Source organism: Mustela erminea, chromosome 18 (assembly GCF_009829155.1).
Source record: "Mustela erminea isolate mMusErm1 chromosome 18, mMusErm1.Pri, whole genome shotgun sequence".
Classification (NCBI taxonomy): Eukaryota; Metazoa; Chordata; class Mammalia; order Carnivora; family Mustelidae; genus Mustela; species Mustela erminea.
Window position 1 is genome coordinate 56,776,285 of NC_045631.1, and position 21,660 is coordinate 56,797,944.

Genomic DNA, 21,660 nt, shown 5'->3' on the forward strand with positions numbered 1-21,660 from the left:
GACACTATGTGTGTTCCCAGGAACACTGATGTGCCAGCAAGTGGCCTGTCCCTCCCTGCTCCCAGCTCTCTGGGGCCCCTTCTGAGTGTCCCCAGCCCAATCTGTGCCCACCCACTTTGGGCCTTGAGGTTTCCTTCTCTGGCTTCAGCTATGTGGGGTCAGGTCTGCATTTCCAAAGGGCCAGGAAAGTCGCCCCCTCCCCCACCAGTCCTCCCCCAGGGCCCCCAGGAGCAGTTCTAAGTCACCACTAGGCTGGAGCGAGAATGCTACAGGGCTCTGCTCCTGAGCTAGCCTCTACCCTGCCCTAGGTTTGCCCCACTCCTGGAGTTCTTGAGCCTTTCAAGGCTTTTTGCGTGGAATCAGTTCAGTGTTTGAGGGGAGGCAGGAAAACTCTCAAAGGCGTACAGACCTCACAACGTTGAGAGCAGGGCACTTAAGCAAGGGCTTGACTATTTAATCATGTAGGGACCCGCTACAGAAACACAGGAAGCCCTGTGGCATCTGCCCAGATCAGAAGGACTGAGTTGGGGAAAGGTGTGTGTGTGTGTGTGTGTGTGTGTGTTGGAAGGGTGGAATCTGTGCCTGCCCGGTCCTCTTGGCAGTCTTTGAAAGGGGCAGATTCCAGGTGGTGGAAATGGAGCGGGGCAGGGAAGCCTAGACAGGTGCAGGGTGGGCGGGGCTGGGTCCTGTGCTTTGTCTTCAGGTGTTTGCAGAACCCCGGGGTGGGACGCCAGCTCCAAGGGCCCAGAGCCTTGCACAGGGCACCTGCCCCTAACTGCCCAGTCTCCCAGAGAAGCAGCTGGAACTGAGGCAGCAGTTTGGGCTCTGCAGCTCCATTCAGCCTTCCATGCAGCCACTGACCATGGCTTTGCAGCTCCTGCTGCTCCATTCGGCCTTCCTTAGGCTCAGCTCCCGGGGACCCTTGGTCCAAGGGCGTGGCTTTCGCTCGCCAACAGTTGGTAGGTGGAGTGTAAAGTCCTTAAGCTTTGGGATTTGGATCCCAGGGGACGCACCCAAATGACCTTGACCTCCTTCAGCCTGGCCATCCTTCTTCGACTTCAGCTGGCCCCAGGAGGTTCAGGAAACCATCCAGATTCCAAACAATGGGAGTGCACCCCTGCTGGTGGATGTGCAAGTGTTCGTGTCCAATGTATTTAACGTGGTAAGTGTCCTCTGGCCATGGAGGGAAGCAGGGCCCAGGCGCTGAGTTGGGGATGGGCCAGGACAGCCCCAGCCAGTGGTGGGGGCTCCTGCTTTCTCTTGTCCCATAGCGCTGACCCCCGGGTGACACACTGCTCCCTCCCTCAGGACATCCTGAGGTACACAGTGTCCTCCACGCTGCTGCTTCGGCTGGTGAGTGCCGGGGGGCAGGGAAGCTGGGATGGGAGAACCTTCTCTTTGTCCAGCTCAGAAGTGCGGGTCTTCCTCAAAGCCAAGCCAAGTGGCTTGTATATATATGGGAGCGGGAGGTTTAGCGGCTTCTTTATGTCCCCAGTCCTGGCTGGACACTCGCTTGGCCTGGAACACAAGTGTCCACCCACGGCATGCGGTCACACTGCCCTGGGACTCACTCTGGACTCCGGGACTCACTGTTCAGGAGGCGTAAGTGGGGCGGGAGTTCTCAGGCCAGGAGGCCCCTCCCTGGTGGCCCCCAGACCACAGGCACACCCCCCTGCCTCTGTCCCCTTCACCCTGCTGGAACCGGGATGGCAGGAGAGGGCCGCTGGGCCAGGCTGGGGTCTCCCCTACCTCCCCTTCTGAGAAATGACCAAGCCTCCAGCTGCGCTATCTCCCCTCACCAACAGGCTTTGGGTGGACTGGCAGGACCAGAGCCCGCGGGCCCGAGTGGACCCCGATGGACATGTCGACCTGTATTTGGCCCTCACCACGGAGACCAACTGCGACTTTGAACTCCTCCACTTCCCCAGGGACCAGAGTGACTGCAACCTCAGCTTCTATGCTCTCAGCAACACTGGTGCTGACGGGGCAGGAGCTGGGGGTGGCGGGGAGGGGAGGGGCGAGGAGGGGAAGCCTCCGGCGTCCAGCGGACAGGACATGGGGGCAGCCGGCCTGTGTTCACACCGGTCCACCCTAGGCTTAGGGGAGCTGGAGATATCCTAGAGCAGACAGCACACTTCTCCCGTGCACCTCTCAAACAGTGGCCCACTTCCCAGCTCTCCCCTGCTCCGGGCTGCGGCCCCCCGCCACAGCAGCTGCCCTCAACAGCTGGGCCGCTTGTGTCAAGTCCAGAGCCCGAGGCTGCTGCACCCACCCAGTAACTAGCCTGCAGACCCACCGGTGCCGTCCAGCTCGGGGCCAGAGCCCCCACCCTTGCCTCACATCCCTCTCCCCTGGGAAATACTACAGCTGCCGCCCCCTGAGGCTAACATGGAAGGTGTGAGCAGATACGCTGGTGGAGTCCAGACCACGTCCCCCTCCAAGAAGTGGGGCCAAGTGCATTTAGTTGCACAATGAAAATTCACCTCTGAATCTGAGAAGGCCCTTCCCCTGGCTGGAGAGGAAGTGGGGGTGGTGCCCAGCCCGCGCAGAGTGTGTTCACCTCCTGGTCGGCCTCCAGCCACCGTCAGAAGTCTCCACCAGCCCTGCACGCCGGCTAGTCCCTGGCGCATACCCCCAGAAAGAGAGGAGGGAGGGGCCGGGGCCCCCTCCTTCCACCTTCCCCACTCTCCCCTGCCTCCCTCCAGTGCTAGAGCTGGAGTTCCGGGCCCACGCAGTGAACGAGATCGTGAGTGTCAAGAGGGAATACGTCGTTCGGGACTTGAAGACCCAGGTCCCACCCCAGCAGCTGGTGCCCTGCTTCCAGGTGACGGTGAGTCGCTCGTGGCTGACAGAGAGCTGGTTGGGGGCGGGGGCAGGAAGCTGTGGTCAGAGGCCACAGGGCCGCCTTTTAGCCTCCCAGACCCCGTGCGCCCTCCCAAAAGCCCGGTCTTCCTTCCAGTTGCGCCTGCAGAACACAGCGCTGAAGGCCATCATAGCTCTGCTGGTCCCTGGGGAGGCGCTGCTGTTGGCGGACATGTGTGGGGGGCTGCTGCCCCTCCGGGCCACCGAGCGCATCGCCTACAAGGTGACCCTGCTCCTGGGCTACCTTGTCTTCCACTCCTCCCTGGTGCAGGCCCTGCCCAGCTCCTCCTCCTGCAACCCGCTGCTCAGTAAGCCTTGCCCCCCTCACCTGGCCCTGCAGGGGCGGGGGGGTTGCTCTGCTGAGCTCCTGGGGCACAAGGGGTGCAGGCCTGGCCCTGACCTCCCCCCCACCGCCCGCAGTTTACTACTTCACTGTGCTGCTGCTGCTGCTTTTCACCAGCACCATGGAGACCGTGCTGCTGGCTGCGCTGCTGGCCCGGGGCAACCACAGAGCCCAGAGCAGCCCTGGCCCAGCCCCGAGAGGGGAGGACCCAGGGCCACATCCTGAAGGTGGGCAGGGACCCCTGCCCGGAGCAGGGGTAGAGGGAGGAATAAGGCCAGGAGCAGAGCTGGCAGGCTGCCCACTAAGGGCTGAGGCCGGGGGTCTCTAGGCTGGGGCTCCCTGCCTTCCCTCTGCTGGCTCCCGGGTCTGTCCCTGGAAGACGCAGGTATGGAGCAGGAAGGCAGGATAGCTTCCCTAAGGGCCCAGGTGACCTCAAACTCCCAGAGATAACTCTATACCCCTCGCAGCCTCTCTACAGGGGTGCTTCTTCAGCTCCAGGTGGCCTGAAATGGGCCACACCCCAACATTCATCGGTTGTAAATCGAAGGAAGGGAGAGATACGGGCTGACAGTCCCCAGGGTTTGCCCTCCTGCTCTGGGCCAGCAGGCTGGGTGAGCCCGGAAAAACTGCCTGCCTCTTGCCCCACCAGAAGCTCCTGGAGTGAACGGGCCGAGGAGGAGCTGGCCCGAGGCCGCGGACCGCATCTTCTTCCTGGCCTATGTGGTGGGCGTAGCGTGTAGCCAATTCTCCTTCATTGGATTCTGGATGTGGGCGACGTGCAAGTCTGAGCCAGCCCCTGGCGAGGTCATACCCCATGGCGGGCAGCCCAGGCTGTAACAGGGCCGGCCCGGGGCTGCAGGGGGAGGGTCATGACAGGGTCTCTGGAGAGAGGGGGGGAAGGATGACTCTCTCCCCTAAGCCCGGAGGATGCCAGGCCACCCCGAGTTCTTCCTTCTGATCGCAGGCAAGCAGAGTGTGAAATAAACCCGTCACCCTCAAGGGTCTGTCTTTGCTGGGCTCAGCTGCTCACTCTTGTCCTAAGTCGGTGGGGCCGCCACTTTGCGCCCAATCCCCACTACACTCTTGAACTTGTCACCTACCACCGTGCACCAGTGATGTGACCCCCATTTCTGCAACTACAGTTGCTCGGCCTTGGGCCCCGGGGGGCACTGGGCACCAGGAGACAGGGGCCTGGGTCAGGCCACGCAGAGTGGCCAGAGCGTCTCAGAATTCTTTTTGCAGTGTGCGGGAACCCGGAGGCGCAGGGAGAGGGCACTCCTGCTCCAGCACCTGGGGGATGCGTGGGAGGCAGAACACCCCGGATTTTCAGGCCCACGGGTGACGGGGAATACATTTTCTGCACTCAATCCATGAGCGGATTAATCCTGCTTGCTTTTTCTCCATGCCCTCTGGCTGCGCTGTGGCCTGCCCCTCTGGGCCCTACCCATGTTTTTGGGCTAGAGGGGGCATTCTCCACCCCCAGCTCTGACCCAGGCCGGAGGTGGGCCGTTTGCCCTCCTGCTCTTGTACACATGAGGGCCCTTCGTCTTTCTTCTCTGTTCCTTCCTGTCTGGAAGCCATCGCGTGGCCCAAGCAGGCCCAGGGTCAGGAGCCTTAAGGTGGAAAGGAACCCAGGTATTCTGAGAGTGCTGGTCTGGGGGGGTTCCGGGAAGAAACACTGACCAGGACTCGAGGGCTCGGGGACAGGGCTCTGGACTGGGGAAACGGTGGAAGAAAGTCCCTCTCCCCTAGGATGGCAAACTCACCAGGCCCAGAGGCAAGTTAACACTGATTTATCTGTCCCGTAACATGGCTGCTCTGGCAGAGCCCGGCAGGGACCGCAGGAGGCTCGGGCAGAGCCGGGCTGGGGCGCAGGAGGCTCAGGCGGACGTGTCAAAGAGGCGGTCGATCATGTCGCCCACCTGCTCCACACGGTACTTGATGTACTTCTCCGGGTTCTTGGTGAAGGGCACGCTGCCGTACCTGGCCAGGCGCTGAGGTCAGGGGCAGGCTAGCAGCCTCCCCAGCTCCACCTCAGCCCAAGGCACTTCTCAGCGTGCCCATGAGTGATGCCCCTGTCTGGCCCCAGAGCAAAGCCCAAGGCACGGGCTCTGTCACCCATACCCGCACGCCCCTCCGTGTTTTCTCGAAGCACAGCGTAGAGACCCAGCAGGGGCAGTGAAGGGCACAGGGCTGGGGAGGTGCAGGCAGAGGGCTCACCTGTGCAGAAAGGCCCCATAGGTCTCCCTGACAATATTTTTCTGCGCTTGGCGAATCTTGTCTCTCTGCTCCATGTCAGGAATAGCCCAGGCCTTCTGGATCTTGCACAATTCTTCAAGGCCATCATTGAAACCCTGGCCGCCAAAAAAGGTGGAAATAGAAGCGACCCAAAGACAAAGACTCCAGGCCCGTGTCCCTGCAACAGCAGCAGGGAGCCATGGGGGGAAGGGGACCCCAACTCACCTTGAACCGCTCCTTGATCATCTGCCGTTCCTTGTCCCTTAGCTGGGGGAGGTGAGAGAGGGCAGAGAAAGTGTTCCCCAGAGCAGAACCGCCCGGCCGCTGGCTCCTTCCCCAAATCCCGGAGCCCAGCCCTATCTCCTGCCACCGTGGTGGCCACAGGCATCCTTCGCTCTTCCCATTTTTTCCCAGAGACATGACAAAAAGCATCACACCTGCTAGATGCCCCTTCCCAGCCCAGGCCTTCTGCGTACCTTGACTCCCGGTTGGAACACAGGTAGATTCTTCTCAGCGATGTAGTCAGTCACCTTTAACCAGCTGCCGGGTGGGGAGAGAAGCAGAAGGCAGAGCAGGGACAGCTCAGGCTGCTGCTTCCCAGGGGCTGGTTTGTTTTGTTTTGTCCATCTCTGGACCTATTGGGGGAGGGGCGCTCCGCGATCGGTAGAGGCGTGGCTACGCAGAGCACAACTGAGATTTTCCCTTGGGAAAAAGAAAATGTTGGGGCTGGTGGCTTTCAAAACTAAGAACAGGAAACAGAATTCAATACATTGAACAAACGCTAGTAGCTGCACATCGATCTCCTGGAGAATAAAGACGGAGCGGATGAGAAAGGAGGGCGGAAGCAGAGGACAAAGCGAGCAGGAGGGACACCCTCACATGAAGAAACACCAGGGGAAACACACAAACCGAGGAGAGACGGGATGAGCAGCAGTGGGAGCGCAGCAAGTTCAAGTGCTCTCGCGACCTTGCTCTTTGCCCGGCCTCATGTCCCCACACCCGTGAGGCAGCCTCTGGATTCTTCTTAGCCTGTGCCCTTGGCACCCCACCCTCCGGAGAGGCTGCCATAGCAGCCCCGGGGAGCAGGGGGCGGTAGAGGGGGGCTCCCCTCTCCGTTCTGTCAGTGTGGTTAAACAGCAAGCGGAGCACTGGGCCCACGGGGGAGCACTCCCCCGCCCCTGACCCACTCTGAGTGAAGCTCGGGTAGGAAGAGTGAAGGATTCGAGCCTGGGGGTGAGGGGAGGGCGCGGCGGGGCGGGGCCCACCTGCGCTGGTAGGTCTGGATCTGCTGCTCGATGTGCTCCCGGTAGGAGCGCTCAGCAGTCTTCTGGGTCACGGCCACCAGCTGGATCAGCTCAGACCTAGGGCGGGGGAGTGGGGAGGGAGCAGAGGGGGACCAAACTGGTTTTCGGGGCCCATAAGGCTGCTGGTCTCCACAGCAGCACCCGCGGGGCCTGCCCCACACCGCCCCAGGTCCTGGGACTCCCAAGAGGCAAAGCGCTGCCCTCCCCACCTGGCCAGGCAGAGGGCACCGGTGGCCCCGGAAGGGCGGGGACAGGGGGGAGCCGCGCGCGTGCACAGGCCCCCTGCAGCCACTCACTTCTCCAGGGCCTTGAGGATGTAGTTGTAGTTGTTGTGCAAGAAGATGGCACTCAGGGCCGGGTCCTCGTACACCTTGGACTTGCTCAGGAGGTTCAGCTGTAGGTTGCCCAGGACCTTACCTGCACGGGGAGGGAGTGGCGACGTCCGCGGGCAGTCTGACCAAAACCACCCCGGTCCCTGGCCCTTGAACCAAGTCCAGCCCTTGTCCTTGTCTCTTCTAACCTCAGACTCCACAAGCCTCAGGAGCCCTCTGCCTGGCCCTGCTCAGCCCCACAACGGGAAGTTAGGTTACGATTCCCAAGGTCACGGAGGGGTCTCAGGAGTGGTCAGGGAGCAGCAGGAGGGCACAAAGGAAGGGAGGGAAAGGCGAGGAGGTGGGCGCAGGGGGCTGCCAGCCGGCACTCACAGATATAGGTGCTCAGCAGACGCTTGCTGAACTCGGAGCTGTAGCTGCTGGCGGAGGAACTGGTCTCTGGGAGGAGAGAACACCTGTTACTGCAGCCAGGGCAGCAGCCAGGACCCTCTCTGGCCTTCCTTCAGCCCTGGAAGCAGCTGTGCAAGCCCTGGGAGGGGCCCCTGAGCCTTCCTCGGGCCGACTGGAGGCAGAGGCGCTCGGGAGTGGGGCTGCTGAGCTGCTGGGCTCCTGCTGCTGCGGGGAGAACAGTCTCGGCCTCTTCCTAGTACCCAGGCCAAGCCCCTCGCCCCTGACAGTGGCGGGAAGGGGAATGAGCTGGCCTGTGTTCAGCAGGAAGGGCGGCAGGACAGAGTGGTATGCCCCCGGCCCCCAGCCCTGACTCAGGCCGGGTGCTATCTACTCCCAGGCCCATTTATCCCACTGTGGCCTCCCCACAGCCTCTCCTGCTTCTCCCACACTGGGCTCCTCTGCACCAGCAGGAGGGTGGTGGTGTCTGAGGAAGGAGGGGAGGCAGGTGCTGGGATAGCCTGGGGGGCGGCGTAGGCTGGGTGCCACCCGGATAAGCTCAGCATCAGAAAGTGGCCCTGCAGGGAGCTGAGAGTCGGCAGCGCCCCGAAGAAACTCACGTCCCCCCGACCCTGCTCCCCACTAGGTCCTGAGTCTGTCCAGATGCCTCCGTCCCCAAGAAAACTCACCCATGGGGTTTCAGAGGGGTAGGATGGGGCTGCAGAGCCCTGCTGCTTACCTCGGGGGTCTAAAGGAATATTGTATGTGTCCCCAAGAACTACGGAGTGAAAGGCGGCGCACTCAGAGGGGAAGGGGAGAGACAAAGAAGGAAAAAGACGCAAAGTGCAAACACAGGTTAGAAACCGGGTCCCCAGAGTCCAGCAGACCCCACCCCGTGACAGCCAGAACACAGACAGCAGGACACACCCCAGCTGGACCCCTGAAGGTGAGGGAGCATGAAGCCAAGTGGGGATCTGGACAACTGCAGGCCAGAGGCCGCTCCTGGCTCCCTCGCCCCCAAAATGGAGGGAGGGGGACGGCCCGGGGACCCAAACAAGGCGGGCTGCGTCTCGGAGCTCAGAAACGCCAACCTCCCTCTATGCCGACCTCCCCAGCTCCAGTGCCAGGGCAGCGGTCCGAGGGAAGACACCGGGCCGGCCGTGAGGCCGCAGCCCACAGAACGGGCAGCTGTGTGACTAAGCGGGAGGACAGGCGAACGCGAGAGCCGGCGGAGGAACGCGGAAGGTGGGCCAAGGCCGGCGGGCCGCCCTCGAACCAGGGAGCGCCGCTCTCTGGGGTGAGGACGGCGAAGGAGTGAGGAGGGAGGAGGTCGGGTCAGAAAAGGACCAGTCAGACCCCACTCCGCCACCGGGGGTTTTCTCTCCCGCGGTGGCCAGTCACCCCACGTCTCCAGACAAGAGGGAGGAGTCACAGACGGGTGGAGGGCCCCACTGGGAGGTGCCAAGTACCTTGGGAGGCCAGCATGGCCCCTGCCGTCTCTTGGAAGTCTAGGAGCTGCTGTAGGAAGAGGATGGCCTGTGTGGGGAGAAAACAGGTCCAGGAAAAAGGTCAAGGGCAGGACCTCAAGGTCAAGGTCACCTCCCAAACACAGCCCCTAGGACCATTCCACAGCAAGTGCAGGGCCAGGGGTCTGCCAGGGGTCTGCCACCTGAAAAGGGTGGTTGCAAGCTTCCTGCCCTACTGGAGACACCAAGGACTTTGCCATCCATCCAGCCACCAACATGCTGGCTCTGGGCCAGGCCGGGCTCCTTTCCCTCCCCAGGCGACCTTGGGCAGCACCTACATTGCTTGTGAGCTCGTGCACGGTGCCGTCCTTGGGCATGTTGTATTCCTTGTCTGGATCATTCTGTGGAAAGAACAGCCCAGCTTCCTGAACCTGCTCCCAAGGCCTTGGGCCCCACCCCAAGCCCCAGGCAGTCTGCTCTTGGTGCCACCTCCTGGTAGACAGGGGTCAGGGCGCCCCTCAGGCAGGGGGGCTGGAGAGACGGGACAGGAAAAATGGGGCAGGAGTGTCACCCTTGCGGGCTCCGGAGCCCCCAAGGAAAGAAAGGGCGGCGAGTGGGTACTGCCGGGAGACTAGCAGCCCCTCTGGTCAGCCCGCCCTCTGCAGGAGCTCCAGAGGCAGGTCCCTGGCGGTCCTGCCCACAGCTCCTAGGGCCGCAGGTGGCCCCAGAGAGCGGGAGAGCACCTTGATGTTGTCAGCAAAGTCCTCCAGGGCCTTGGCTCCAACGGTCTCCATGGAGGTGATGAGGCCGGGCAGCTTGTTCTTGGTGCTGGCAGCCGTACCCTGAGGAAGCACACAGCTGCAGAGCGGACCTGCTCCTCGCCAGCCGCTCCCCTGCCCCGCACCGCAGGGCCTCCCCTCCTGTCCTGTCACCCCGCGACTGGGTCCCCTTGCCCAGGGCCCTGCAGAAGCTGCTTCCGTGCAGCTTTGGAGCAGAGGTGCGAGGGTGGAGAAGGCGGTTCCCCCTCCCTGGGTCCCCAAGGGTCTTCCCACCCACATACCTGGAGCACCTGGTCAAACTCGGGCTTGGTCTGCTTCAGGTGCCGCAGGATGGGGAAGACGGTGAGCACGGCGGAGAAGTCATGCCGGATGATGGCCTTCCGGGCCGCAGACACGATGTTCTCCCCTTCGAGCATCAGCCCATCCAGCGCATCCTGCGAAAGCAGAGCAAGGACGTGGCTCACGGAGGGGGCAGAGTGGTGACAGCTGCCTCCTAGGGACGGTCAGGGCTGCCGGAGGGGCTGGGGGAAGCCAGCATGGCCCAGCAGGGGACAGCAACCCCCCCACACACACACACATGGTGGGGGTGGCTATAGCTGAAGGCTACTGGACGGCAGCTCTGGCCCGAACCCCAGCTTCCGCAGCGGCAGGTTTGCGGGGACATCTGGTCAGTCGGGGCCCAGGAGCATGGCGGGGATCCCCACGCCTGGGGATCCAGGCAGCACCTGGATCAGGGAGTCAAAGGTCTTTTTCTGATGGTGCTCAGGGATGACGTCCATCAGCAGCTGGTACTCGCTCTGGGCCAGCTTGACGAAGGCACTGACGCAGTGAATGTAGGCATCGGTCTCCACGTCCAACGTGTCGTCTCTCCCTGGGGGGACAGCAGTGCCCCTGAGCTGCTGGTCTGGAGGTTGCTGCTCTCCCTGCTGGGGGGGCATGGGTCTCCCCAGCTCCTGGCCTGCAGCCCAGGCTGGCAGCAGATGGGGGGAGGAGGCGGACTGTTCTGGCAGAAAGCTGAGAGGATTCCAGCAGGCCTGACTGCTTCGAAGGAAAAAACAGGGCTGCAATCCAGCCTTTGTCCTGGCTTCAGTTTCAGCTCTGCCAGACAGTGCTCATGTCCCAGAGCATCAGGTACTAAAGACGCTGGGGAGACGGATGGAGAGAGGGAAGACGAATGGAAGAGGGAAGAGTCCTACATCGGCTTCTTGGCTACAGTGTACCTGTCCCCAGGACTGAGGATTCCGAATCGTACTAGAAAATGGACGGCCAGGGCTGGGTGAATGGCAGTGCCCACGTCAAGGTGGCAGGCACCCTGGTCACCCATCGGAGAAAATGCCGGGCCACTGAAGGCAGTTCTCAGCCCCACCAGACCTTCTGGAATGTCTAAGAAGGCAGTGGGCTATGGCCTAGGAGGCTAGCTGGCATGGGGTCAAACTTTGAGAAGGGGCCATGAGTCCCAGAAAGGGAGGGCTTCTTGCTGGTCAGCTGCCCCAGGAGACCCAGGGCCCACTAGCGGAGGCTGGGGCGGGGGGTGCCCCCAGGCAACCTGGTCCCTCAAGCAAAGGAACGGGCTCCGAGTCAGAGCTGTTGTTGGAGTCGGATGTCAGGGCTCCCTGCTCTCCAGGGAGCCACCTTCCAAGGAGCGGCAGCTTCTCCCCTTGGCCCAGGCCCTGAGAGCCAGGCACACACGCCCATCTGGAGAGAGGCAAGGAGACCTAGTGCCCAAAAGAGAGACTTGAGAGAGAGAGGCAAACAGGGCTGGCTCATCTTCAGAGCAGAGCCCTCCGGGGACCTCTGCCAAGGCAGCGGCGGCTGCCCTCGGGCTGGGCTGCGGTACTCACCAGCCAGCGGCCCGTGCTTGTCGTTCAGGGCCTCGGACAGGTGCTTAACTCGGAAATCATGCTCGTGACCTAGCGAGACGTCGGCCGTACAGACACAAGCAGCATTTATCCAAGGGCCGGGTGGGCTGCCCCTCGGGGACAGGGAAGAAGCCCTCGATCTCCAGGAGGGGACGTGAGATGGGGTGGGGGGCAGGGGAAGGGGCACCGGAGAGGGCTCTGAGCCCCTCCTCTGCTGTGGACCACCTTGGGAACAGCCATTTCAAGCCTGACTTGCAGTGCCCCAGACCGTCCTTGAGAGCTGGTTCTCTAATCCCGAGGCCAAGAGAGAAGCCTGAGGGACGACCAAGGAAGGTTCTGGAGAGCTTCCGGCAGCTGCGGAGGGTCTGATGCTCGGCCCCAAGGGGTTTACCCACATCACCATATTTAGGGGTGGCCTGGAGGCCTAGGCCAGCTCGGTCCCGCCACTGCTGGTCTGAGCGTGAAAGGGCTGCCCGTGACAAAGAACTTTCTCTGAGTTCAAATAGGAGACAAGGACAGAGACAGGGAGGGAATGGGTAGGAAGCCTCAGGGAGGGCAGAGCTGCCGTCAGCCAGATAGGACCAGGCCAAGGCCACGACACCTGCCCCGGTGCCAGCTGGAAGGAGTGGCACCAGGGACCTGCTGTTCCCACCCCCGCTGCCCTCTCTGGGACTCTCCCGCGGCCCTCCTGGGGGCTTGGAGGCTCTGCCCTGCCACGAGAGTGGACACAGGGTGGAGGAGGAGGGAACAGGAGAAGAACACAGGGTGATTACCTTCCAGAGGAATGAGGTTAGAGCCCCCCTTTTTCCCATCTAGACCATGCTGGGAATACTGTTTCAGAAGGTTCTGAGCCTTACGGATCGTCCCTGTCACCAGAGCCACACAGAGAGGAGACAAGAAGACCTAGGAAATGAGTGAGAGAAAACAGCAGCGGGCCTCCACCTGCCCACCCCCCGAGCCCCACACCCGGCCCCCCAACAGTGAGCATGCCCACACGCCGTCTCTCCAGCAGGCCCCTTCCAGGACCGCCGGAGGCGCTGCACAGGGACAAGGAGGAACGGGCACGGGGTGTGCCCCACGTGGGCTCCTGATTCTGCTCCTGACCCTCACCGCTCTGGGTCTGAGTTCTCTTTAGGAAGCGCAGTGGGTAAAGGAGATGAGATGGGCCAAAAAGCCCATCAGGAGAAGCCCAAAATAAAAGACACTACTGAGTGCCATGTAAGTTGGACCAGACTAGGGCTCCGGATGGAGGAGCTGGTGATGACATTCTCACACCCAGAGGGCACAGCCAAGCTGGCAGAGTCTGGGGACCCTCTGAGGCCGACAGGCCCATGGTCCGGCCCGAAACACTAGTAGGAGTCAGAGATCCTGGGCATGCTCAGTGCTGGGACGTGGACACACGGAGGTCGATGGAAAGCAGAGCCCGGGAGCTGGTGAGACAGGACTGAGCTTCCTGGGAGAGCGGTGCCCAAGACAGAAGGCTTGGAAACCCTGAGGCAGCCTGGCCCCATGCACCAAAGCCACCTGAACCCCCAAAGCAATCAGAGAAAACTCAGAAGCTCGGCTGGGGGTTCACGGAAGCCACCACACAGAGCCCGAGGCAGGACAGTAGACAGGGGACATGCTTCCGGCATGGAGGAAAAAAACAACAGTTAGTATCACAAGTGAAGTCAACAAAAACAAAATCCCAATGCCTACAGCCTCCGGGGTCAGCCACCCCTGTGGGAATGAGACATCTCAGGGCCGGAAAGGGGGAGATAAAATAGCATTTAAAAGAGACGAGGATAGCTGCTTTGTTAATAAAATGCACTGGGAGCAGGGAGGAGGCCCCCACACGGAACTCTGGTCTGTCTTCCCTGGAGACGCCTGCGTCCCCCGACCCCCAGCCGTGTCCCCGAACAAAGTGAGGCTGCCTGGGTTCTGGCAGTTCCCCAAAAAGCTGGGGGAGAAGGGACAAGGTCTGGAGTGGCTTTCTGTTTAGAGCATGTGACAATCAGCTACTAATGACCAAGTTCAGGGCCCCGGCTCAGCATCTGCCTCCCCGTGTTCGCCCCATCCAGTGAGCAGTCCTGCTAATGAGCGAATCAGATTCCTGCCCCACAGCCGACCGGCAGCAGATGGGCTCACACAGGGACCTCGAGGAGGCTCGCCGGCTCACAGATGTGGTCGGGGACCGAGGACACTGATGGGGCAGCCGTCAAACCCATCAGGTGCCCAAGGACCACGGAGACGCTGAGACTGGTATTAAACTGCCAACCGACTGAGGCCTCCCTTGCTCCTCAACTCTGAGCCAGGAGCAGATGGGTCCCAGGGGCCTGGCTGCCTAGTTCCCACATCAGTACCGACCCCTGGCTACTGACGACTCTGGAAATTCTGCAGCAAGCACAGGAATCCTCAGAGCCTGAGTCTTCCTCCGTGGCCCATAAGCCAAGGACAGCCTAGGCCCATTGCGAGCCCTGCCACGGCCAGCCGATACCCCGGGGGCGGTATAGACCAGGTCTGCCCCCCCCCCCATGGGCCTATCAGAGAAGAGATGGGGAAGAGAGCCCAGACCAGCTGAGGCAGGCAGCCTCACGGCCTCGCGGAGGGAGATAGCCCCTGCCCAACGCACAGGGACGGACCGACGGAGTGCCAGCAGCCGCGGCCCAGCAGGCGGGCTCAGCATAGCAGTAGGAGCAGGTTTTTAGGTGACGGCCAGGAGACCCACACCGGAGGGGAGAAGGTGGTGCACCTCCTGCTGGGGCCACCAGTCCTCTGCTCGCATGGGACCCTGAGGGCAGCTTTCTCCAAACCCCAGTTAAAGGCCGGAGCAGGAGCAGGTGCTCTCTGAGGAGCACGGGCAAGAAACACTCTCCACACACCGCTGTCATGAGGGATGGGTCCCAGTGGCCACGCCGGGTGTGTTCCCGCAGCCACAGCTCGGCAGGGTGGGCTAAGGTGCAAGCAGCCCCTGGCTCTCGAGCTTTCTCTGCCTGGTGCTGCTCACGGCAGCCCCTCGCCCTAGCTTCTCCAGACTGCGGCTGACACACGGAGACATGACCCCTGGAGCATGGAGCCTCAGCAGATGGGGAGTCACCTGCTTTCTGTCCTCTGTACCTACAGCCGGGGGTCACTGTGAGGACAAGGTCTGGAAGGGCCGACGCCGTGAACCCCAAGGCAGCTGAAGGCGACGCAGGTCCCACACAGCCTTCCGGCGGGGGCTGAATGGGCCGGGGTGCCGGCTCACCTGGCCTCTTGATGGGCTTCTTGGTGGGCGTGTCTTTCCTCTTGTTGGGGATGGCGGGGGAGTAGGGAACCCCAGAGGAAGAACTGCTCTTCCGGAAATGCTCCTTCAGGCCCTTGATGGAGCGGTCTAGCTGGCTGGAGCGAATCTGGTAGTAGACGTTCATGAAATCTGAGGAGAGAGGGGGGGAGAGCTGTGGCAGCTGGGGTCCCTGCCTCTCTTTCCCCTCTAGATGCAGTGGGCAGGACAGTAGCAGAGCCCACCATCTCGGTTTGCTAACTCATTCCTAGCATCTGCTGTGGCTCCCAGCTACCCACGTAGCCTTGTCCCAAATCAAGCCATCTTAAAAGCGGGGAGAAAAACAATAGAGGTGCTAATTAAATTTCGAAGGTAAAGTTCTTTGAAATAAAGTTCTTTGAGATAACAAACATAAAATTAGGGGGCACCCAGGAGGCTCAGTGGGTTGAGCGTCTGACTCTTGATTTCAGCTCAGGTCAAGATCTCACAGGTTGTGATATGGAGCCCTGTGTTGGCCTCCAGTCTTAGTAGCAAGTCTGCTAGAGCCTCTCCCTTTGTGCCTCCCCAGGGTATGTGCGCACACCCTCTCTCTCTCAAACAAATAAATAACATCTTTTTAAGACTAAATAAACATCGAGATCCACCTTGGAAAGGGGTCAAAGGATGTGAGCGATTTACAGGAGGCAAAGAGACAACAAAAGGCAGTGAATGAAAAACACTGTGTCTTCAGTCATTCGTGACATGCAAATTTTTTAAAAAAGGACCACGGCAGCCCCAGCTAAGATAAATAAAATGAATGAAGAAGAAAGAGCCTTGGGACCCCTGATGGCTCTTTGGACTGGCCCCGCCCACCCGGAGAGGAGCTGCAATGGCAGAAGGTCACAAACCTGTTTGGCCACTTCTTTTTTCTTTTTTTATTAACATATAATGTATTATTAGCCCGAGGGGTACAGGTCTGTGAATCCTCAGTCTTACACACTTCACAGCACTCACCATAGCACATACCTCCCCAGTGTCCATCACCAGCCACCCTATCCCTCCTCCGCACCCCCCAGCAACCCTGTTTGTTTCGTGAGATTAAGAGTCTCTTATGGTTTGTCTCCCTCCCGATCCCATCTTGTTTCATTTTTTCCTTCTCTATCCGCCCATCCCCCCTCCCCGCCCTGCCTCTCAAATTCCTCATATCAGAGAGATTTAATAATTGCCTTTCTCTGATTGACTTATTTCGCTCAGTGTAATACCCTCTAGTTCCATCCACGTTGCAAATGGCAACATTTCATTTTTGGGAGTTTTTTTGATGGCTGCATAGTATTCCACTGTATATATATACACACCACATCCATTCATCTGCTGATGGGCATCTGGGCTCTTCCCACTGGTCGGCTGTGGTGAGCACTGCTGCTATACCATTTGGCCACTTCTACTGATAGTTGCGTCTTTGAGAAAACACCCAAAGAACTCCCTACGTAAGGAAAGCGTCCACACAAGTATGTTCGTAACAGGACTATCTATCAATACTCAGAACACTGGAGAATCCAAAAATGCAAACAGACCGGGAAATACTCCATTTCAGCAGTTCCCAATCAATGTGTTCTAAGGAGCCCCAGGGTAAAAAAACGGGCCGAAGCACAGGGGTCTGGAGGTGTCCACTGGCCTCCCTCTTCTCCCTAAAATTCTCCTGCTGAGCCCACAGTCCCCCAAAGTGCTGCTTTGGAGCCATGGACGTGTTCACACAGTCACGTAAGCTATAGGTTTACTGCTCGTATTATCATTTCCTACTAAACTTTATGAAAAAAAAAAAATCCAGGTGGATTAAAGAAATAAAGGGGACCGGAGAGCACTGCGTCTGGCCCTGCCACCTGGGTCCCCTCACCTTGGTTGCGGCCGTACTCCACCAGCCAGCGGGAGATGCGGATCACGTCCTGGAGCACTCCCTCGGGCAGGTGCTCCAGGGGCACCTCCTCTTGGACCTCCAGCTCATCCTCGCCGCTGATCAGATCCAGGATGAGCACAGGGGACACGACCTTGCTGTGCCTGGTCATCAGGCTGCGGAACTCGGACTCCAGAGACTCCTTCCCGCGCTCGAAAAGCAGCTTCTACGGGGACAACGGGAGGAAGGTAGGGAGAGGGCTCGGCTCCTCAGCCTCCAGGGGCCCCTCCTCTGCCTTCCCTTCCTTTCACGCAGAGAGGAAACACCAGGAAACGCTCGCTGCTTCTGTCTTTGTCAACATGCATGTTCACACGTGAGACTCCAAGTTTTACAAGACACACGGGCTTCACAAACATGGGCCGATGATTTTCCCGCTGGGCCATTACTCTGTTTTCTTGTTAGAAAAGGGTCCGTAAGAGGAAACAAAATAGATCAATGGAACTATGTCAAGTGAAAAACTTCAGTTCTGCAAGGGACACCATCAAAAAAGGGAAAGGACAGTCCACAGGATGAGAGAGAACATAGGCAAATCATACACTGGATAAGAAACAGACAGCCAGAACACACGAGAGAACAGAAAACATGCGTCCACAAGAAAGAGAACACGTGAGGGCTCGCAGCAACATTATTTGTAAATGCCAAAAAGTGGAGTGTCCAGCAAGTGGCGAATGTGGTCTCTCCACACCATCTGACGTTCCTCAGCCAAACCATGAACAAAGCATTGACACACACCACTGTGTGCCCGAATCTTCAAAACGTTATGTGAGGTAAAAGGCGGGAGACACGAAAGGTCACATATTATGTGATTCCATTGCTATGAGAAGCCCGGAACAGACAAATCTGGAGGAACAGAGCGCAGACCAGTGACTAGCAGAGGCTATGTGACTGGGGAAAGAAGCTGAGGTTTGGGGCTCTTGTTTGGGTGATGAAAGTATTCTCGAACTGGTTCCAGGGGCCCCGTGCCACTCGGTGATTATGCTAGAGCCACTGAGTTGCCTCCTCTAAGTGAGCAAACGTAATGGCAAGTGAGTTATATCTCAATAAAGATCTCCGAAATGAGAAAGGAAGGAGTTGGAGTGTCCTTGCTTGAACGAGGAGGATGTGCTCTCGGGAAGACCTATGGCTCACATCTCCTGTACTCTCTGTCTCCACCCCACCCCCAAGTTCTAGTCCGGCTCTTTACTCTCCAACCCAAACTTGGCAGTGACCCCCCCCAAAACAAAGTTCTCCAAGCCCTGACACCCCAAACTCAAGACAGCCCCCCCCACACGCTGCAGTGCACTGATGACACTGGGGTGTCCCCACTGGTGACTCGTGTTGATCCCACTGTCCTTCTAGGCAAGGAGGCGGGGCCGTAGGTGGTCAGAGACCACTGGCTGGATCCCAGCCACTGTCATACCCAGTGTGACATGCGAATGTCCTCGTTTCCGTCACAGAGCCTGATGGCAGAAACTCTGGGAAGTGCTGCTCTGAACAAAAGCTTTCTCGGTTGGAGAAAGGCCAGGTTCTCATCTTCCGTTTCTCAGCTTACTCCCTCTTCTGGGTGAGAACTGTGGTGCCACCAGGAGGGTGTGCCCGGTGACTGGGTCCGAGCTGGCCCTTCCTCTAGTATTCTTCCCGCTCTGGGAGGCTGGGGCTCATTTCTCCTGTGTGCATTCCCCCCTTCCCGCAGTGCCTTGAGTAAATCTCACTTCCCAGCCTTACCCCACCTTGGTCACCTACAGCCTCTGATACTGAAACGCAAAGACAGAAAACAGCAAGTCAAACGTGAAAACAGGAATGCAGGTTCCGAGGGTAGTCAAGTTCACAGAGACAGAAAGGAGAATGATCGTTGCCAAGGGCCGGGGGAAGAGAGGGGCAGTGTTTAGTGGGTAAGAGTTTCATTCTGGGAAGATGGAAAGAGTTCTGGAGACGGATGGTGGGAGTGGCTACACAACGTCAGTGCAACTTAATGCCACTGAGCTCTTCACTTAAAGGGGTTAAAATGGTAAATTTTATAGTACGTATTTTTCACAACAGAAAAAATATAAATGCGCGTATAAAAATCAAATGTTAGGTTTACATTTGATATGTAATTTAGAGTTGACTTAATTATAAAAACGTATTAAGAATGTATACCTATAATTTCTGAGACAGAAGTCTTAATGTCTGAAGTATGCATATCATATTACGTACTACTGTTTCTCCCACTATGTTCTCCTTTAAGAAGGTCCAGTGTCCCTCATGGGACCGGAGCGGGGGACTGGTGTTGCTCAAACCTCCCTCCCACATTAGCCCGCTGGCCCCTCACCACTTTGTTGAGCTCTGGGCTGTCCGGGCTATTGTCCTGGAAATACTCCACGGCCTTCTGAATCTTGGCCATGCTCCCAAGGTACTCCTCTAGCCTGCCCGTGGGGCTGTTAAGGGAAAGAGCTGCTTCAGCCTGGGCAGATGCAAGATAAACAGGCAGGACCCACTGGTGTTTGAAAGAGAAGAGAATGGACACAGGGGACTCCGGGCTCAAATATATTCAAACCCTCCCTCCTGAAGCCTAGCGTCGCTGGCGCAGGAGGTGTCAGCAATGCGAGCCTCTGGTCCTACTCACCCCTCCCTGATGATTTTCTCAGTGTCACTGGCCACATGGTAGTAGCTGATGACATGGTCCAGGCAGGAGAGAGTCTTCTCAACATTCTCCTGCAGCCGCTGCAGGTTCTCTGTCTGCTTGTGCACGGGGATGATGGAGTTCTCCAGCTTCATAAGACGGCTCTCAAAGGATGACAAGATAGACACCTGCGGGGGACAGCCCAGTTTCAGGACTCAGGCTTGTCCCAGGACTGCTTCCACCCACGCATGAGGTCTTCGGAATTGGCTGCCTTTTCTCTGGTTTTCTTTCTTCCTTTTTTTTTTTTTTTAAAAAAAGATTTTTATTTATTTTGACAGAGAAAGAGAGCACAAGCAGAGGGAGTGGGAGAGGGAGATGCAGGCTTCCTCGATCCCAGGACCCTGCGATCATGACCTGAGCCAAAGGCAGCTGCTTCACCAACTGAGCCACCCAGGCGCCCCTCCTCTGATTTTCTAGATAATAAAGTCCATGAGGGAAGGGATAGGGTGTCCGTGTTCACCACTGTATCCCCAGCACCTACCATGTGCATAGCACACGGTCCAAATAAACCGGATGAAGTTTGACTTGAAGGCAGACCGTGCATCGAATGAACTCCTTCCAAGATAATCACAGCAGATGGCCTCCCTTCCACCCCCGGAAGCCAAATCTCAATTTCACTTCTCTCTGAAGCTTTCCTAGACTGAAAAGGAAGTAGTTTCATACAGAGTAGCCTCAAATGCATTGCTAGTACCTTCAAATCTCTCTCTAAGGGTGAATCTCCATTACATAAGGACTAAGACTTTATGACTGTGTTCTTAAACACATACTCAAAGTCTGCATCTACTCGATATGAGCTTTTCCAGTCTCCTCTGGAAGTAAGGAAGGAAACTCCTATCTGGTGAGCGCCTGTTGTAGACCAGGTACTATGCAAGACACGCTCCCGTGCATTGACTCCTACGACCTGCACAGCCACGCGGGAAGGTTGCCACTGCCTCTGTCAGTAGACGAGTTAACTGAAGCTCAGTGTTACTTGTCAGGAGCTACACAGAAATCAGTGGAGGGGACGCCTGTGTGGCTCAGTCAGTTAGGTGTCTGCGGGTCATGATCTGGGAGTCCCGGGGTCAAGTTCCCCATCGTGCTCCCTGCTCAGCGGGGAGTCTGCTTCTCCCTCTGCCCTTCACCCTGCTCTCTCTCGCAAATAAATAAATAAAATCATTTTAAAAACGAAGAAGAAAAAGTAGTAGTAGTGGTGGTGGTGGTGGTGGTGAGGCGAGGACCAGATCCCAGCTCTGATTTCAAAGCTCCTTCTACCCCCTCAGTATTAGGTTGAAGGCTGAGTTTTCTCTACCCTCAGCAATCTCAGAATCTCAGGCCACCCTGGCTCTCTGATCATCACCCGAATTGAGGACGACACATGACCACCACCCAGCCCCCCTAAGCCAGGCTCGCTAAATGTTTGCAGAAGGAGAGAACGAAGACCGGAGAGCTCGCACCGAAAGCTGAAAGTCTGTGCCAGCAGGAGCTGCGACATCCTCAGAGAAGGGGCAGAAAAAGGGAAGGGAGCTAGGTAAGAGACACCCCACACAGCTGCTGGAGAAACCCACACATTCCCGCCGTCACCACCCAGGCTCGAACCCGGCTCTCCTCCAGTCCGGAGGCCTGTCTGCCCCTCCCACCCGAGAGGTTACTCACCATGTTTTTGGTGAGCTGGTCGCTCTTCTCCAGGCTGTCTCGGATGAAGGACAGCGTCTCCTCCTCCTGGGGGAAGCGGAGGGGGACATATTACAAGAAGCTGGAGGCTAAGAACATCGCGTCCCGGCCCCACGGCCTCGCCCCCAACCCTATCTCCTCGCAGGGAGTGCTCCCTCCTTGCCCTCCCCACCCCCACCCCACCGAGTAGACGCCCCGGCCCGGATCTCGGCCCCTTCCCTCACCTGCTCCCCATCCCCAGCCTCACCTGCTTCAGCTTGTCCTCAATCTCCCGCCGCCGGGCGGACGCCTCCTGCGGGGGTATCATCGCTTCGGCCCAGCGGCTCCCACTGCCCAGAACCTTACCTCTGCGTGCCCTCTCGGCTCCCGTCTCTGCCACACCCACTTCCGCCCTTAGCCCCGCCCTGTGGCGCGCTAGTGGTGCCATATTGAGAGTGGCAAGCGGAATTAGGCTTGCGCAGAACCAAGTAATGGGCCGGGGGGGGGGGGGAGGTGGCCATCTTGAGTGTGGCAAGTGCGGCTAAACTGCCTGGGCAGAGAAGGTTCCCCAGCGGCGTGCTGTCGCTTTCGCCCGCGGGACAGCTGGAGTTCACTTGCGGGCTTCGTGTGGCGGCCGACTGCGGCTGGG

General features: G+C 58.8%; 2 protein-coding genes across 10 annotated transcripts; one reads left to right on the forward strand and one right to left on the reverse strand.

Annotated features, from left to right (window-relative positions):
- Nucleotides 1-827: 827 nt before the first annotated feature.
- On the forward strand, nucleotides 828-4,195 carry ZACN (zinc activated ion channel). The gene is made up of 9 exons (XM_032319795.1): nucleotides 828-959; nucleotides 1,038-1,162; nucleotides 1,309-1,353; nucleotides 1,496-1,602; nucleotides 1,806-1,975; nucleotides 2,706-2,830; nucleotides 2,960-3,170; nucleotides 3,283-3,432; nucleotides 3,855-4,195. The coding sequence occupies exons 1-9, from the start codon at nucleotides 848-850 to the stop codon at nucleotides 4,040-4,042; spliced, it is 1,233 nt and encodes a 410-aa protein (XP_032175686.1). The 5' UTR covers nucleotides 828-847; the 3' UTR covers nucleotides 4,043-4,195.
- A 787-nt stretch (nucleotides 4,196-4,982) lies between these two features.
- Nucleotides 4,983-21,421, reverse strand: EXOC7 (exocyst complex component 7). 9 transcript variants are annotated; one of them, XM_032319781.1, is made up of 21 exons: nucleotides 21,280-21,421; nucleotides 21,015-21,080; nucleotides 19,326-19,510; nucleotides 19,032-19,137; nucleotides 16,685-16,907; nucleotides 14,797-14,964; nucleotides 12,344-12,436; nucleotides 11,553-11,621; nucleotides 10,437-10,582; nucleotides 9,993-10,145; nucleotides 9,676-9,774; nucleotides 9,271-9,333; nucleotides 8,936-9,002; nucleotides 8,206-8,244; nucleotides 7,452-7,517; nucleotides 7,044-7,164; nucleotides 6,709-6,804; nucleotides 5,920-5,983; nucleotides 5,669-5,710; nucleotides 5,426-5,559; nucleotides 4,983-5,188 (listed from the first exon to the last, which is right to left on the reverse strand). In XM_032319781.1, exons 1-21 carry the CDS (start codon nucleotides 21,337-21,339, stop codon nucleotides 5,086-5,088), a joined length of 2,163 nt encoding a protein of 720 aa, XP_032175672.1. In that variant the 5' UTR covers nucleotides 21,340-21,421; the 3' UTR covers nucleotides 4,983-5,085. The 9 variants fall into 9 exon arrangements, with proteins under 9 accessions (XP_032175672.1, XP_032175675.1, XP_032175674.1 ...); XM_032319784.1 differs by lacking the exon at nucleotides 12,344-12,436; XM_032319783.1 differs by lacking the exon at nucleotides 11,553-11,621.
- Between the last annotated feature and the right edge of the window lie 239 nt (nucleotides 21,422-21,660).

What these genes read in the sequence shown, in the direction of transcription:
- ZACN (XM_032319795.1), top strand. Translation starts at nt 848, where the DNA reads ATGCAGCCACTGACCATGGCTTTGCAGCTCCTGCTGCTCCATTCGGCC. An exon ending in TGTCCAATGTATTTAACGTG is followed by an intron (nt 1,163 to 1,308) that starts GTAAGTGTCCTC and finishes TCCCTCCCTCAG; the next exon opens with GACATCCTGAGGTACACAGT. An exon ending in GGACTCACTGTTCAGGAGGC is followed by an intron (nt 1,603 to 1,805) that starts GTAAGTGGGGCG and finishes CCTCACCAACAG; the next exon opens with GCTTTGGGTGGACTGGCAGG.
- EXOC7 (XM_032319781.1), bottom strand. Translation starts at nt 21,339, where the DNA reads ATGATACCCCCGCAGGAGGCGTCCGCCCGGCGGCGGGAGATTGAGGAC. An exon ending in GAAGCCCATCAAGAGGCCAG is followed by an intron (nt 12,437 to 14,796) that starts GTGAGCCGGCAC and finishes CTCTGGTGACAG; the next exon opens with GGACGATCCGTAAGGCTCAG. An exon ending in GGCCATGCTGGCCTCCCAAG is followed by an intron (nt 8,245 to 8,935) that starts GTACTTGGCACC and finishes TTCACTCCGTAG; the next exon opens with TTCTTGGGGACACATACAAT.